At 42.1% G+C, this 15828-nt stretch overlaps 1 protein-coding gene across 1 annotated transcript in view; it reads left to right on the top strand.

Moving 5' to 3' along the window:
* The window catches only part of STUB1 (STIP1 homology and U-box containing protein 1), a 216909-nt gene that overhangs the window by 101674 nt on the left and 99407 nt on the right, over positions 1-15828 (top strand). Inside the window, exon 2 of the mRNA XM_086941306.1 lies at positions 9259-9457. Coding sequence (XP_086797432.1) covers positions 9259-9457 — 199 coding nt within the window. The remainder of the gene's footprint in view (positions 1-9258; positions 9458-15828) is intronic.

Genomic DNA, 15828 nt, shown 5'->3' with positions numbered 1-15828 from the left:
TCCAGTATTTAGGTGTGTATATATATATATATATATATATATATATATATATATATATATATATATATATATATATATATATATATATATATATATATATATATATTATCATAGTGATATAAAAGGAGAGCAGAAGCTCAAAAAGGATGTGCTCATTATTTTGCACCAATGCAGTCTGGACTTAATAAGGCCCGAAAGATATTCAGTCTTTTTACAGCCGTGGTCAGAGCTGTCCGCATGTTACCTCCAGCACCGGCCCAGGAAGCCGCAACGCCGATATAATTTCACGGACTGCACTTGCCTCCCTGTCATTGCTGCTTAGATTGCAATACAGTCATCTGGCGGGACTCCTTCTCTGGGACCTGCTTTTCCAATTTCACAAAGGTATTCATCTATTTTAATGAAATGCAAAGAATGAGAAAGTATGGCAAAATTGCCTGCTGGGCGGGGTTTTCCGTGTGCACATTTGTTCAAATAAGACTAGTTCTCAAAGGCATTTCTGTCTGTCAAGAGGACTGTGGGTGCTCAATGCAGTCTATAGGTTATTATTACAAACACAGTTGACAAATTAGGCCTTTTCCTTCCTATACATCATCAATATTAATTCAGTGCTCATGGAGCTATTTAAGTACGACAAGCATTATTAACCCATAGGGTTGTAATCATTTAGCTTCAGGGCTAGCAGACACAGAATGCAGACCTCTGAGACTAAACAAATTTGCACAATATCTTGGAGGCTTAGAGGCTCAGCTCCACATTTAGGTTGTACAATCGATAGTGCACACAGTTCACAATCTAATGTGGTCAACTCAGCCTGTCATCCGTCCCATGTCGACAAAGTGTGCACCTTTCACTTAGCAAATAACAAGACCTGCGCATCATGCGTGACACCACAACTGTAGAGCATAGGCCATACTCACAACCCACACCATTTCAACCAGATGGAGCTGTAAGTGAAAGTGAATCACATATGTTAAATTCTTCACTGATCTCCCCTCCACTAAAAGCGTAGGCGCTGCTACCCCAGGCAAGTGATTCTAGTCAAAACACGTGACACCAAAACGCTTCCAAAACAGGCCACATTTCCATTTTGCTCTCCTTGAACCAAGTACATCTCCAAGGTTTAACATGTGCTTCCAGTCCGTAAATGCACATTGATGTCTCATCTTCTCTGTGAAACGCTATATGCATGCAAATGCAGCACATCTCATTTGCAGTAGTGCCTTGATGTCGCAAGACTGTAGCAGCAAGCGATGTTTAAAACTTCACTTTAATACTGCAAATATGTGAGATCCTTACATGTTTAACAAGTGCATCTTCTATTCGCCTCATATCTGCTAAACCATCCTAGGCCTTTCTACATGTACCACAGAAAACTCCTCGCTCTGCCGGCTCGGGAACGCTCTTTTCACAGCCGTCTGAAGCTGAACTCGGACGAGACGGAGGTACTCCTCCTCGGACCCACCCCCTCAGCCTGGGACGACTCCTGGTGGCCGATCACACTGGGAACAGCACCGACACCCACCGACCATGCACGCAACCTAGGATTCATCCTCGACTCTTCCCTCTCCATGTCTAAACAGGTCAACGCCATCTCCTCCTCCTGCTACAACACCCTCCGCATGCTCCGCAGGATCTACAAGTGGATCCTGACCGAAACAAGAAGAACGGTGACACAGGCCATGGTCACAAGCAGACTGGACTACGGCAACGCACTCTACGCAGGAATCCCAGCCAAACAACCACGCCGACTACCACACATCCAAAACGCCTCAGCCCGACTGATCGTTAACGTCCCCCGCCACAGCCACATCACCCCCCACCTGAGAGACCTACACTGGCTCCCCGTCGACAAGAGGATCACCTTCAAGCTCCTCTCCCACGCACCCAAAGCACTCCACAACGCCGGACCAGCCTACCTGAACAGCAGACTCCTCTTCTACACCCCCACCCGCCAGCTCCACTCCGCCAGCCTCGCCCTTGCCGCTGTTCCCCGCATCCAACGAACAACCTCTGGTGGCAGATCCTTCTCCTACCTCGCCGCCAAGACCTGGAACACCCTCCCTACCCACCTACCGCAGACCCAAGACCTACTCACCTTCAGAAGACTCCTCAAGACCTGGCTCTTCGAGCAATAGCGGCACCCCCTCCCCTCAGCGCCTTGAGACCCTCACGGGTACGTAGCACGCTTTACAAGTACTCTGATTGATTTCATGCATGAAATGCTGTGTGTTGAAAAATGCAGGCCTCGGAGGACCATTTTACATAAAGACGTGCGCTCTTCAAACAACTGAGAGATCGCTCAAAACCTGACAGAAGAGGAACAATCTTTTTTTCTACGGCGAGAGGTGCTGCGTACCACTATATCTGCAGAAAGTAAATGAGATCCCGGGTGACAGGTGGGGAAGCTCACAGCCATATTGTGCACATCCCTGGCTGCTTTTATCTTCATTGTTATCTGAGGTGTGGTTGGCCTCATAACGCGCGCTTCCAGGTATCTCAGTTTTTCTAACGGAAATGCATTCCTGCACTCTTTCGCTACTACTTATGGACGGCTCTGCTTTGAACTATGCCAGCGAATAGGAACGCCACCAATGAAATTGGAAAATATCTACTCTAGTCAATATCCTCGTACTCCTCAGATCCACAAGTACTCCTTCTTATTTCAAAATGTTCACAGTGCATGTATTTTTGAAACTCATGCATAGTTTTACCAAGGAAAAGGTATACACACGTTTAATTGATATTTTGCTATGGTAGAGAAATTACCGAGTTACTTACCGGTAATCTTCATTGCTCAGAGCCATCCTTTCCTCGCTACATTCCAGGCAAGATGAGCAATCCCTTAGCTCGCATATATAGACAAAAACATTAAGCCTCCCCCCACCTTCCAGTGCACAGGAAGTGCATCACTACCTGATTTTAAGGGTGGGGCTTATTTGTATTACTATCTGTTAATAACAAGTCTAATAAAAAAACAAGCATTGACATAGCCAATAGGTCTCGCCTTACGGACCTTATAAGTGTTAAGCAATGAAACAGTTGATGATATTGCACCAAGGCTACTGTGCTCCATAAATAAATACTTATAAGGTCCCATAGGCGAGACGTATTGGCTATGCCAATGCTTGTTATACTGGAACCACTGTCAGTAATGCAGTCTGAGTTTATAACATTTATTTAGTGCGCTCACCCTATTAATTAACGGTTTGCATTAATGAACCTGAATAAAAGTTTAAACAGCATTAAGACATGGACAAAACTATTACCTTAACTGCAAGCAATGTCTTTTCCTGATTAATAATGTGGTTCTGTAAACTGGCAGCCAGAGGGTTTGTGCTGTAGGGGGTTGGCCTACTTGTCCCAAGGACAAAATACACATAACTTGTTGCCCTTGACCCCAAACAATATGACCCGGGAGTCGGGCTAAAGGAATCCCCATCCCTGCTACAGAATCCCTCCATATCGCAACGAATATAAGGACTTGGAGGGCTGCACTGAACTCTACAGGTTTTGGGCTACCCAAGAGACGTGTTGGTTTCGTTGACAACCATCCCCGTGAGCCGCTTTTAATTCTGGCTGTCTGGGTGGCCCATGAGGCCTGCTCGGGCAGCGACACTGGTGGTGTGGATCGTGCTGCTCAGGGGGAGGCCGGAGACAGGTGGAGCGAGGACTTTGAGCTGGCAAGTGAGTGGGGTGCTGCGGCGGGCACTCTGTTCAGCGGATTGTTTCCGGGCTCACTGCTCAGAGAAGGGCAAAGTGGGGCCTACCTTGGGCCTGGCGGGGCTGCTGGACCGGCTTCTTGGGCTGTGTTAGATGCTCTTGTGCTGGCCGCTGGGTTCCGCCAGCTGGGCCGTGCCGTTATCTCGCTTTGTGCCCCTCTCTGCGGCAGTGATTGCGAGCCAAAGCTGGATGTGGCACTCGTTGTGGTGTGGCCTTAGGGAGCAGACTGCTGGTTGTCTGTACTGCCCCAGCGTGACTCTCCTGGGTGACCTAGCCTATCGCTGAGAAATTGGAGCGGTGCTAGCCTCCCATGCACGTGATGGGGGTTGGACCTTGAGGTCACTGCTGCAAGCTGCATACCGGTGGAATAAAGGCTTCCAGATCCTATTGGAATGTTGGGATGCATTGCTGCACCGGGAGCTGATGGACTGAAAAGAGTTGGGCCTGTCTTGGCAGTCAGGGACATGCAAACAGGTAGCTTTCCTATTTTTCTCTCCTTGGATTGTGTGTGAAGCGGGCAAGCCCTGTTATCGGAGCACCATATTGCTGGTTCTCAACAAGACAGGGGCCCACATATTGGGAGGAAGAGAGCGCAGACCGTAACTGTGTAACTGGATGCCCATGACTGTCACATTGTTTGTACACATACAAAATGACAACAACAAAAATAAAAAATTATTCTGTATTCAGTTGCAAAATAGAAACAACCACTGCCACCCCAGTGACTACACAAATAATTCGGATCTTTACCCATTTTGCTCCCAAATCTTATTTCTTTACCAACACACACTACAACAGTCATTCACCACCTCTCATCTGTTACACAGTTTAGAATGTTAAAACATGACCCACATGCTCCGCCACCACCACCCCTAACCCTACAGCGTCTACCTATGCAGACGCAACAAAATAAACTGCACTCTTCACAACTTTGCATCTCCATGTCTATTACACAACAAGGCTACTCTACAAAAACATAGCTCACCAACCCACTCAACCACCATCTCCACCCCCTACACATGCTTACTTAACAAAGTAACTTATAAGCCTGCTGGACAAGGATTACAATCTAAACAAACATCCTTATGGCATATCAGTACTAATAATGTACATGCTACAAGCTCAAAGAGTACTACTCGCTTTTTTAACAGTCACATCACTACCAAAGCACAATCTCTAGACTGCCTACTAATAAATGCTCAATCACTCTCTCAAAACAAGCACCACATCTACGACCTACTAACTAACACATGACCGGACTTACTCTTCATAATTGAATCGGGGTTGGCATGAAATTGTTCCTTCAGGGTATCAAAAGATCACGCAAAATTGCATAGACAAAAGAGGAGGTGAAACAGATGTCATATTTAAGGAAACAACAAATCTCAACAAAGGTTGTGAGGCCCTCGAGAGGAGATGCTAACACTACACCAACTTCCTCCTATAACTTTCTGCTTCTTTACAGACCACCAAGCAGCTACGCAAAATTCCCAGTCACGGTTCTAGACCCAGTTTCAAATGTTAGGACACCTTGCATCCTTGGTGATTTAAACATATGGTTTGACAAACCTAATATGCCATATCCAAGTACTATTATCACTGGCCTAGGCACAATGAGCGTACATGAGATTGTCCACAAACACATATCGCTGGATACATCCTAGATGCCATTTTCGCAAATCCATAACTTGTTACTTTTCATAAGTTTACTCCAGTCACATGGTCCGACCCCAATCTGGTAGCTTTCCAAAACAAAGCACTACAAAAAGCAACATACCTAAGTCCACCTTACATTCATCTATTTAATTATCGACCATGGATCAAACTCGGTTTTGAGCATTTAGAAACAGACTAACTTCCAACACAGATCTAGCCACAATAAATTCCATTAAAAAACTTTGAGTGGCTCCAAGAAGCGCTCGATATCCTAATATCACTTAAAACAACAAAAAAGGACAAACATAAAGCAAGCACCTCTGGGGAATGCTGGACTAAAAAAGATAAAACAACATATTTCAAAGCTGCAATTCATCTGGCTCAAAACAAATAGTAATCTAAGACAAACTTCACCTACACGAAATTAACAGAATATACAAGCAAACAATCAAAAAAGCTATTAAAAAAGGTCCTGTTCAGATTGAATGCTAATAAAGAATTTTATAGAATTCTCACTGAATTTCTTATACCTAAATGCACAGAAGAAACTCCTCTCATTACTCAAGAATTTACTAACAAACTAGCAAATCATTACACAACCAAAGCAGATATGTTGAACTCCAAATTAAAACTAAGAACAACCACAAACGTTAACCCATTTCCAACAATCCCTTCCAAGGGTAGGCTAATCCAGCCTCTGCATTCCTTCAATCAACTATCACAAAGTGTATTTATGTATCTGGTCAAAGCAAGAAGGCCAGTTGGCTGCCCTTCTGACCCCTGTCCACGGCAAATCATCATGAACAGTATTTTAACTACCTCTGCTGCCACACTAGAAAGAAAAATCCTCAATAATTCTTTAACTACTGGAATCTTTCCAGAAGACTTGAAAATAGCATACATACGCCCATTATTAAAGAAAACAAACCTGGACCCGCATGACCCAAACAACTCCAGACTGATTAAAAATTGACCTTTTCTTGGAGAAACCGATTAAGAGCAGCATTTGCACAGATGTCACAATTCATTGAAGATAACTGCATAATATCCGATTTCCAAACAGTATTTCATCCAGGAAGAGGTACAGAATCTTCCCTCATTTCCTTAAAAACTCAGCAGACTGGAAAGGAGTTGCTGCACTTTTTCTTTTGGACCTTTCAGTTGCCTCATGACATCTACAGTTGACCATAACACCCTACTCCAAATACACTATGAAGCCGGCATAGAGAGGACTGCTCTCGACTGGATCACATCCTACTTTCAAAACAGGACAAATGTCACCCATACTCCCCCCCTTTCTCATCCAGACTATACTTGACAAAAGAGGGGGACCCTGAAGGCTCGATCATCCCACCCATGCTTCTCAACATCTACACACAGTAATTCTTGGATAGTGAACGGTGAATTTCAGCTCGCATTTCCCTTTAATACTTAGGACTCCGGAGTAACGTTCTTCTTGCAGAAAAGCGCTTCAACAACTCGTTGGGGGTAGTACGCCCTTTATAAATACAATTCCAATGTGCATTTTCTTTTCTATAATCTTCAGGATTTCAATGCTTTTCTAGTAAAGATTTATCATTTCTTCTACCAGCACAGAAGCATTAATTAGTGCCTTTATAAAAGTTTGTAAATAATACACAAGGAACATCTGCACAGGGCTTACTGCTGATGTCTCAAGTGCCCTAATCCTTACTCCCTATTTTCCCCCACACATTGTCAGGTGCAGAGGGCTGACTTTGGTCCGTCACAAATACCACTCTTTGCTTCTTTTACTAAGATAGGGAGTGACCGGTATATTAGTCAACTTCTCGTCCTGATGTAGATAGCACACTGCAGTTATTGGTCCTGCACCCAGATTGCTTTGGTGTCTTTGTCCTGTTAAACCCCCTACAGTTAACATACCAAACACATAACTGATCCCTTGTACCATCCATCTAGCTGCTTCTCATTGAACAAATCCTGTGCACCTTTAGTTCTCTTGCATGTTCCCCTCGTCTGCATTTTCACAACTCCCAAGAAGACTCACCCCTACTCTACACTACCAGACTACAGAAGACACAGGTGGCCCAGGTGATTTTCAATAGTTCAACCATGCCCTCATCCCTAACACTCACCTGGTAGCTGTGTGCTCATGACGAGCTGAGCTAGTCATGTCACGTGCAGCGCTCACACGCGGGCTAATTCCCCCACTGTACTGGACGTTCTTGAAAACTGGCGTGGTCATGACTAGCTCAGCTCGTCATGAGCACAGCGCCACCGTGCAGCGTGACGAGCCGAACTCGTCACGAGCACCGTGGCGCTGCGCGCTCCACCCCCTTAACCCCAGCGCTGCGGGCGAATTAGCATTGCGGCGAAGGTGTTAAGTAAATGTTGATGGGGATGTAATTCTGAAGTTACTGTAGTAGCACTAAGTTATAGTTCATCAAAGGTTACCTGGGCGTGATGTGAATTGAGAGGGTGAATTCTGGAAAGCCTTGTAGAGAATGTTTGGACAGAGCTTTTTTTATGTATGAGGGCTGTTAATTTTAGTGTGTGTTGTTTTTATGGCTCATTGGTAGATTGATTTGGCTTGGAGTATGAGTAGGTTGGGGAGGCTATCGACGTGTTTCAGTTTTTATGCTCCAAAACCGGAATATTATGATTTGTAGTACATTTAGAGCATTCACAGTGGTATCGGTTGACCAGGTATAGAGTATGAAACGGATGAGTGTTTGCACTGTATTTTTTGTGTATTTATTATGTTTGTACAGGATAGTGCGAAAGCTTTCCCTCTCAAATCCTACCCAGTATTCTCAAGAAGTCTTTCTCTGTCATGAACTGTTTTAATTTATAGTCTTGCTATCTTCTGGCCCATTTATTTCAATAGCTCTCTCCAAACTTTTATCCACTGTATTTCCCAACAACTGCACCAGAATGGTACTCAGTTAGCTGGTAGGTTCAAGAGTCGGTAAGTTTGACTTGACCTCAGTGGGAAAGCAATATTGTGATAAGTCGTCCCTGTGATTTCACGTAAGCCTGATGGAGAAAGACCTTGCTTTTTCCAGAGATGTTAGAAGTGAGGGTGATGACTTAGTAACACAAGTGGTTTTGTGGCGTTGGACCATCTTTCGTTAGTTTAGTATAAGCTTTTAATAGTGATGCATCAGCTTTTGCCCAGTCTTCAGGAGTAAATCACTTTTATTTGTATAGTTTGATGCGAAAGCAGGTGCCCCTTCAAAGAGACTAATCAGGGTAAAGCATTATAGAAACCACCAAATAAAATAAAGCAACATTTGGGTTGGCCATAAAGGTACGGTATAGCACCAGAAAACAGCTACTGTGCAGGGGTAGTGGCAGGATAGCTTTTATAAACCTCTGGATTGGCATGCTGTGGTCAGTAGTTATTTTTGTGTTCAGTAATCTCATTCCTAGTTCAAAGATGATTTGTTTATTGGTTGCTTAGAAAGTTAGTCATTCTTACATGTGAACTACGACTGAAGGGCTGTGCAAGTCAAAAGGCTCCATGCAAGCTCTTGAACAGAACATTCCAGAACGTACTAACAGATTTTTAAAACTCATTTCTGCCTCCTTTGTGACTTGAGCTTTAGGATATATGTTTGGTTTTGTATGCTGAAAGCTGAGACATGGAAATGCTAATTAATCTTGCACAATTCACACAGGGCATTTAATCTCTGCCTTGAACTTTATCCAAAATGCAGTTCTGACATTAGCTAACGTTCCTGTAAGTGCTTTCTGGAAAATTTTCACCTTGATGTGTGGCAATCTGAAATATAGATGGAATAAGGAAAGGGGCTTTTTAGGGAATTGCATCTGGATGTAACAGGGCTTCCGGTTTAATGTGAAACCCATTCATTAATAATTTGTATCATTGTCTTGCAGAACCGAAACCCATCTGTGGCTGTGTACTACACCAACCGGGCCCTCTGCCACCTGAAGATGCAGCAGCATGATAAGGCATTGGCAGACTGCAAGCATGCCCTGGAGCTGGATAGCCAGTCTGTTAAAGCACACTTTTTCCTGGGGCAGTGCCAGCTCGAGCTCGAGAACTATGATGAAGCCATAGCTAACCTTCAGAGAGGTAATTCAAAATACATATTTTGGAATATGCATTTCTGTTTAAGGTATTATTCTCTTCTCTGGTCGCTGGTGACTACTGAGATTGTGTTGAACTAGTCACTTGAGATTTGTACCAAGGTTGCCATTATGGGTATACACTGTTAGGGTACATGCTACTCATGAATTAGGTTTGTCAGATATCTGCAAGACCTTTAGCTTGTAGGTTTGCTATGTTTACCCAGCATTTATAGTGACTTATGCCATTATTAACATCTAGAAGACAGTCGGTTGGCTTTGTCACTTTTTCCCATGGCATTGGTGGCCACTCTCTTTCCACCAAAATCCGTAGAATGGGTATCTTATGTGGGACTTCATTTCCCAAGGAAAAATCACGATGGGGCAGTCTGTGGCACATTCATCAGTAGAGATGGGTGCCTATTATAAAGTTCTTCACCCTGTTTCATTAGGAATTGCGATGTATGTGTTCTTTGTGAAACTTAAGCCCCTTCTAAGTAAAAAGCTCTCTACCAGTTTTGGGAAGGTGTTTACAAATTGAAATAAATTTGACCTCAAGCCCTCACCATTTCTTCTAAGCTCCCACTCTCCAATAAAGCTCATTCAACCAGCCCATCATTAATCTGGAATAACCTGGATTGTGAATGAAGTAGGCAGGCATGCTCCTGAAATTGCCTTTACATTATTTCCAAACCTACTTTACAAATGTTTTTCTTAACCTACGCAGTTGCACGCTATCCAGGTCAGTGTATCTTTGCCCAGTTAAAAATACACAATAAAACACATTGAATCCTCATGTTTGCAAATTACCACTGCGCTAAATATTGAACTTTTAACTTCTCATACCAGAAGTGGACATTACACAGGCGTCTGAGATTTTGTCGTAGGGAGATTTGAGTAGTGACATATTAGTAAGACCCCCATCCCCTGTTAAGTCATTCTGTTTAATAGCCATTCTAGGAAATGTGATGGTACAGATGTAACCCTCAAGAGGCACCATTGCTTACTTTATGAATCATAACTTCAGTTTAAAATATTTTGTGTCTCTTTAAAGAAATCACACTGCCCCCCCCCCCCTCTCTTGCAGACTAGTGTCAGGGTTGGAATATTACAACTCCGATTTCATTTTCAGACATACATCAAATTGCTTATGATCACAACCACTGGAACTCCAAATTCGCAAAGACACTAAGCCCACCTTAGAGTATTTTTTCACCATTTGGGTCAGAGGTGTTTATTGGGGCTTCATGAATAAACTGCCCACCACACAGTAAAGAGAATCAGACAACTGTACTGGAGCAGTAGTAGAGCTTTTTTCTCCCAGAGACATCGCATAGTTATAGTAGCTGTACGATAATGCCCTGCGTTTTTTTGTTTTTTTTAAGGGGGGGGGGTCATTGATAGTATGCCCTGTAAATGTTCTTCAAAGTTTGGTGCCCCGTTACCTTGTGCTAAACATCATATCTGTAGCTTAATGTTTTCCAAAAGATCACAACAAATTAAAATCCGAAGATCATGCAATTGAATATTTGATTGTGTGCACTCCCTGTAGACACCCGCTGCCAATGTGCCACCCTAACCTTAGGGAAAATCTGTAAAAAATAAATTTGCAGAGGTGCACCAATTTTACAACAATTACGAGATTCTAGAGATATTTCCACAACATTCAATAAGCACTATGAATCTTCCATTTATTCTTTTTCCATTAAAGTGCTTCATATTTATTATATAGCGGAAAACAGCCACCGCGTTTCGTCGATATACAGATGAACTTCTTCGGAGCACAGTAGTAGAGAATTCAATTAAGTAAGCAGTTATCAAACAACCAATTATTTGTAAATGATTCAACCGTCATTCCAATTGAAAGTTTATCCATAATTCTTCCGTCAGAATGTAACAGAACCAGATCCTCCAATCCGTTTACTAGTCCATTTTCTATATGTACCTTCTGTTTGGATTTAGACAAATGGAAGACAGGGGGCTAATCTGACCCTCCTCATGCACTGCAATTGGTGCCATGGGGGAACCCTACCACTCCCCTCGGCCCGCACGCTAAGAGTAATAAAGAAAAAAACTTTCCAAATTTTAACCATATTCCGGAAATGGTGGGTGCGCCATTGTTTAATGCAAGTATGGGGCTCTCCAGAAAGACCTTAAGGAACATTCATGGAAGAATACAGGAGCGGTAAAGAGTGTAACCATGGAACGGTCCAGAATTCTAGATTTAGGCTGTGATGATTTGAGTTGATTCCATTCCGAAGCTGAAGATTCCCTTGCAGGAAAATGTTGTTATTTAGAACACCAACAGAAGTTTTCACCGACCAGAACAGGACCGTTCATTTAAGGAGCCAGAACTCCATGTAATGCATCATTGGGTTGAAAGTGTTACTCTAAGACAGTGTGGAGACCTACCTCAAGAAATCATCCAGAAAAGGAGTCTTGACTCCACAAGACAAGAGTCTACCTCAAAATTAGGACTGAACTAAAAAGGGAGTTAGACAACTGAAAAGTTAGATAGTCTACAAAAGGGCCATTGGCTTTGAAGCACCAGATCAGGGTTTGAATACTTCTGAATCTGAAAAGAGGCATGAGAAACTATATTCTGTGTCGATCTTGAAACTTTGATATCCTCCTGACAAATGGACTCCGAAATGGAATTGGACGCTGAAAAAAAGAAATGTCAAGTTCTATGGTACACCGCATAGATGAGGAAAATCTACTTTATATATGCCAAAATTGGATTTATTCAACCAGGAAACGGGGCGTTTTATTGCCCAATCTCCAGGAAGACAGTTGAGTATATGTATTGGCATAGGTGAGAAAGATAAAGCTGACTTTTAAAGAGGTGATAGAATATCTCTGAACAGATCAATCCCTAAAAAAGTGAGTGCAGGAAAAGAAAGTACAGTTCCCTTACTACAGCCAACGATGGTCCGGTCGCAGTCACCAGTAGCTCCTTTTGAGTCAGAGCAGGAAGATGTAGAATGAAATCAGGCTCATACCTGTAATAAGTACCAGATGAATCCCATGATGGAGGGCAACCTTCCATCCAGTGTTGACCATGCACAAAGAAGAAGAGGCTGGTGCTTTCTTGATTAAAACGGTCAAGCACAGAGAAAGTCAACCAATAACTGCTGACTTAAAAAGAAAAGATATAAATAAATAAATACAAAATTGTAAGTACTCTGCAATCCGTATGGAAGAAGTTAAAATCCTGTTAGTATCAGAACTGTGACATGAAGAGTAGAACAAAGGAGGTTTACATATTGCCCACATTACCTCTCATAAAAGTTTAATATATTCATAAGAGCATGCAGGGCATGGAAATCCCCCTAGCAAAAGATATAAGGAGTAGTAATGAAACAGGGAAAAGAGAAGCAGTGATGCCTGTCATTGACTTGGGCAGTGCGAACTCACAGGCACTGTTGAGCTGCTGTGATGGTATGCAGTTCGAGGAAATTTGTCAACCTTCCCCATGGCCCACATCACAGGAAGGTGTAGAGTAAAAATACATTCAAGTGCAGGAATATACTGCACATTCTGTGCTTCAGATAAAGCCTATAGACAAATACTGTGTTCATTGATATGAAGCCATGTAAGGCTTAGGATTTCTGGCTTCAGACCAGAGCTTCAAAAACACCTAAGTATGCCTTTTGATGGCAAGTATTTATTCTGACCAAAATCAATGAAATAAAAAAAAATATATATATATATATATATATATATAATATAACTACAGGTGCTACATCTGTAGAAGGGCTAGATATGGAGGCTACTGACCTGACACAAAACCCTATCATGCCCTTCAGGCATACCTACAATTTGAGTAGCAACAATTCATGTAGCTTAATAAATATACTATTGGGAATTTGCCGGACACTGCTTGAGGTCCTTGATTAATTGTGCCCTACCGCGAAAATAAGGGACTCAGTTTGCTCCTCCCCGCCTTTGCCCCGTTAGAGTGTGGTTGTTGACCACATAATTTAGCGCAGAAATATGCTATCTAAAATAAGGCACACGTGCGAAATGCAGGAACTGAGTCAAGTGGCATTATTGATTCAAACAATTAAGACAATAAATGTCACACATCATTAATCAAAACTAACACCATGCAATCCAGCAATTAACTAGTGTCCAAGACACATCCCAGATCAGGAACAAAACATGCATTTTAGTAAGTTTAAAATCACAGTAATCCAAACAGAGAGAGAAAATGTATATCAAAGTACAATGAAGCATTAGAACCTCAATCAAAATGCTAACTAAAATGGTTAACCGGGAGCACCTCTGTTATGAAAATAGTACACTGTGAGAGGTGGTCGACGAATTGGAGAGTAAGCAGTTCTTTTATACAGTTTTAATGAGGAACTATTGACCGCAAGATCTCATTTTGGCAGATGCTTGACCGCAGAACATAACAAAAGGGTGTACTTTTTATCAAAAACGCTTTGTGTCACCTCTAGGAAGCTTTAAGGTGGAATCTCCGTATAAAGCTATTGTTTATTTTAAGCCATGTTGCTATTTTAGTTTCCAAAGCTGCGGAAAATCCCAGTTGGCCCCCACTCCTACTCTTAGCCCATTTTGTTCTTCCAGATGACAGATACATCCTGTTAATGCTACATCTTCTTGATGTTCAGAAAGATGTACACGTAGAGGACAGGGGCTCATCTACTTCTTCATCAGAAAGATAGTAACGTGAGGTTATTGGCCTTCATAGGATAGATACATCTGAAGTTACAGTAAGGGGAGTCGCCTACTGCCTCTGTAGACTCATGCTTCAGATGAGAGCAGAATGGGCTTGGGGCACGATATGGTAAAACCAGACCCTGCTTCTCCTAGCCCTTCCCCCAGCCCGCTCATATTACTCTTACTTGAAGAAAACTGCAGAGGTGTCCACACAAGTGGATGGAATTAATTGAGATGGGTACTTTTGACTGTAGTGGAAGTGTCCTTTCTCTAAATTGAATAGTTACCTTTACTTCCACCTAAGACTTAATAAAGTAATAGCATCCTCCTTTACACCTAGAAGAGTTTGCTTCTTTAACAGACACCCAGGTGGCGACTTGGAATATTAAGTTTACTTCCTCATTCCCAAGAACAGCAGGAGACTTCAACATTGTCTGGATCACTGGTTCCCAAACTGGTTTAAAAAAAATAACCAGTTTTATTTGGTTTCTTTACAAGTAAGGCCAGTAAGCTGAAAAAATATAAATAGAAAAGGCGCCTGCCACACCAAGCATCATGCAGTAATCCAATTAGAGCCATCAGTGCTAGATATCAAGAAAGTCTGCATTTTCAAGTGTAGACCATAGTATCCCATCATTTTCATAGACTTCCTATTTGGGCACACTGGTCCACCCCCTTACGCCACATGGTCAGTGTAGGTGGGCGATTTCATACTCTGGCCATGTGTCTCTTTGCCACCAGGATAGCCTTGCCCACCACTTTTTTGTCACCTCTGGTGTAACCCAAGCCATCTAGGAGTCCTAGTAGAGCGCTTTTTGGCATCAGTGTGATTTGGCATTCAGTACTTGCTATAGAGTATTGCCAACCGCGTTCCAGTAATCAACTGTTTTATTAATATTGGAATCTGTTTATTGTAAATAAGTTTCACGTTCAACATCTCATTACCATTCACAACCAGTTTTTCTTAAGTCCGCAATGCAAGAAACACATAAGTATCCAATGTCGTATTACACCATGAGAGACTTAGTGTGGTGAACTCAAACATCAGTGCATCTTGTGAGTATCTCTTCATGTATACAATTCTATTTTGAATGTTATATATGGGTTGGACTCTGAAGTGGACCACAGAATAAGCATAGGGTAGTGGGTGAACACGTAAAGGTTGGGTAACAAGCAGTTTTTCATAATACATGTTCAACTAAGGAATCTCCAGTGCAAACAATGTACAAGAGAAAAAAGAAATACAATACCCATAAGAAACAAGCATTTGCAATGCAATAGGTCTCGCATTATGAAAGTTTGAGCTATTGGTATTGTAAATGACAATTTTTTTATTTATGTGTTGGTTTTGAAAATAGCGAAATTAATAGCTTTGTCGTTTACAATGCCAATAGTTATAACTTTCGCAAATGTGACACCTATAGCCTTAGTAATGCAATATGTATTGATATTACAAATAACAATGGCTTTTTTTTTTAAAATACTTAAATAAAAGTTATTGTAATTTATAATGGCAATAGCTTAAACTTTTGTAAATACCTTTTGCGAAGATTATGTTCAGTGTATTTTATTGTGACGAAAATCCAAGAACAGAAGTGAAATATTAATTTTTATTTTGTGACATTTGTAATAAAGCTTGAAACATTGAGAGAACATATTTGAACCAGTTGTTGAATGGTTCCACAGATTGAT

Source organism: Lissotriton vulgaris, chromosome 10 (assembly GCF_964263255.1).
Source record: "Lissotriton vulgaris chromosome 10, aLisVul1.2, whole genome shotgun sequence".
In the NCBI taxonomy this organism is placed as follows: Eukaryota; Metazoa; Chordata; class Amphibia; order Caudata; family Salamandridae; genus Lissotriton; species Lissotriton vulgaris.
The sequence above is the reverse complement of the archived record's forward strand: the minus strand, read 5'-3'. Positions and strand labels throughout refer to the sequence as shown.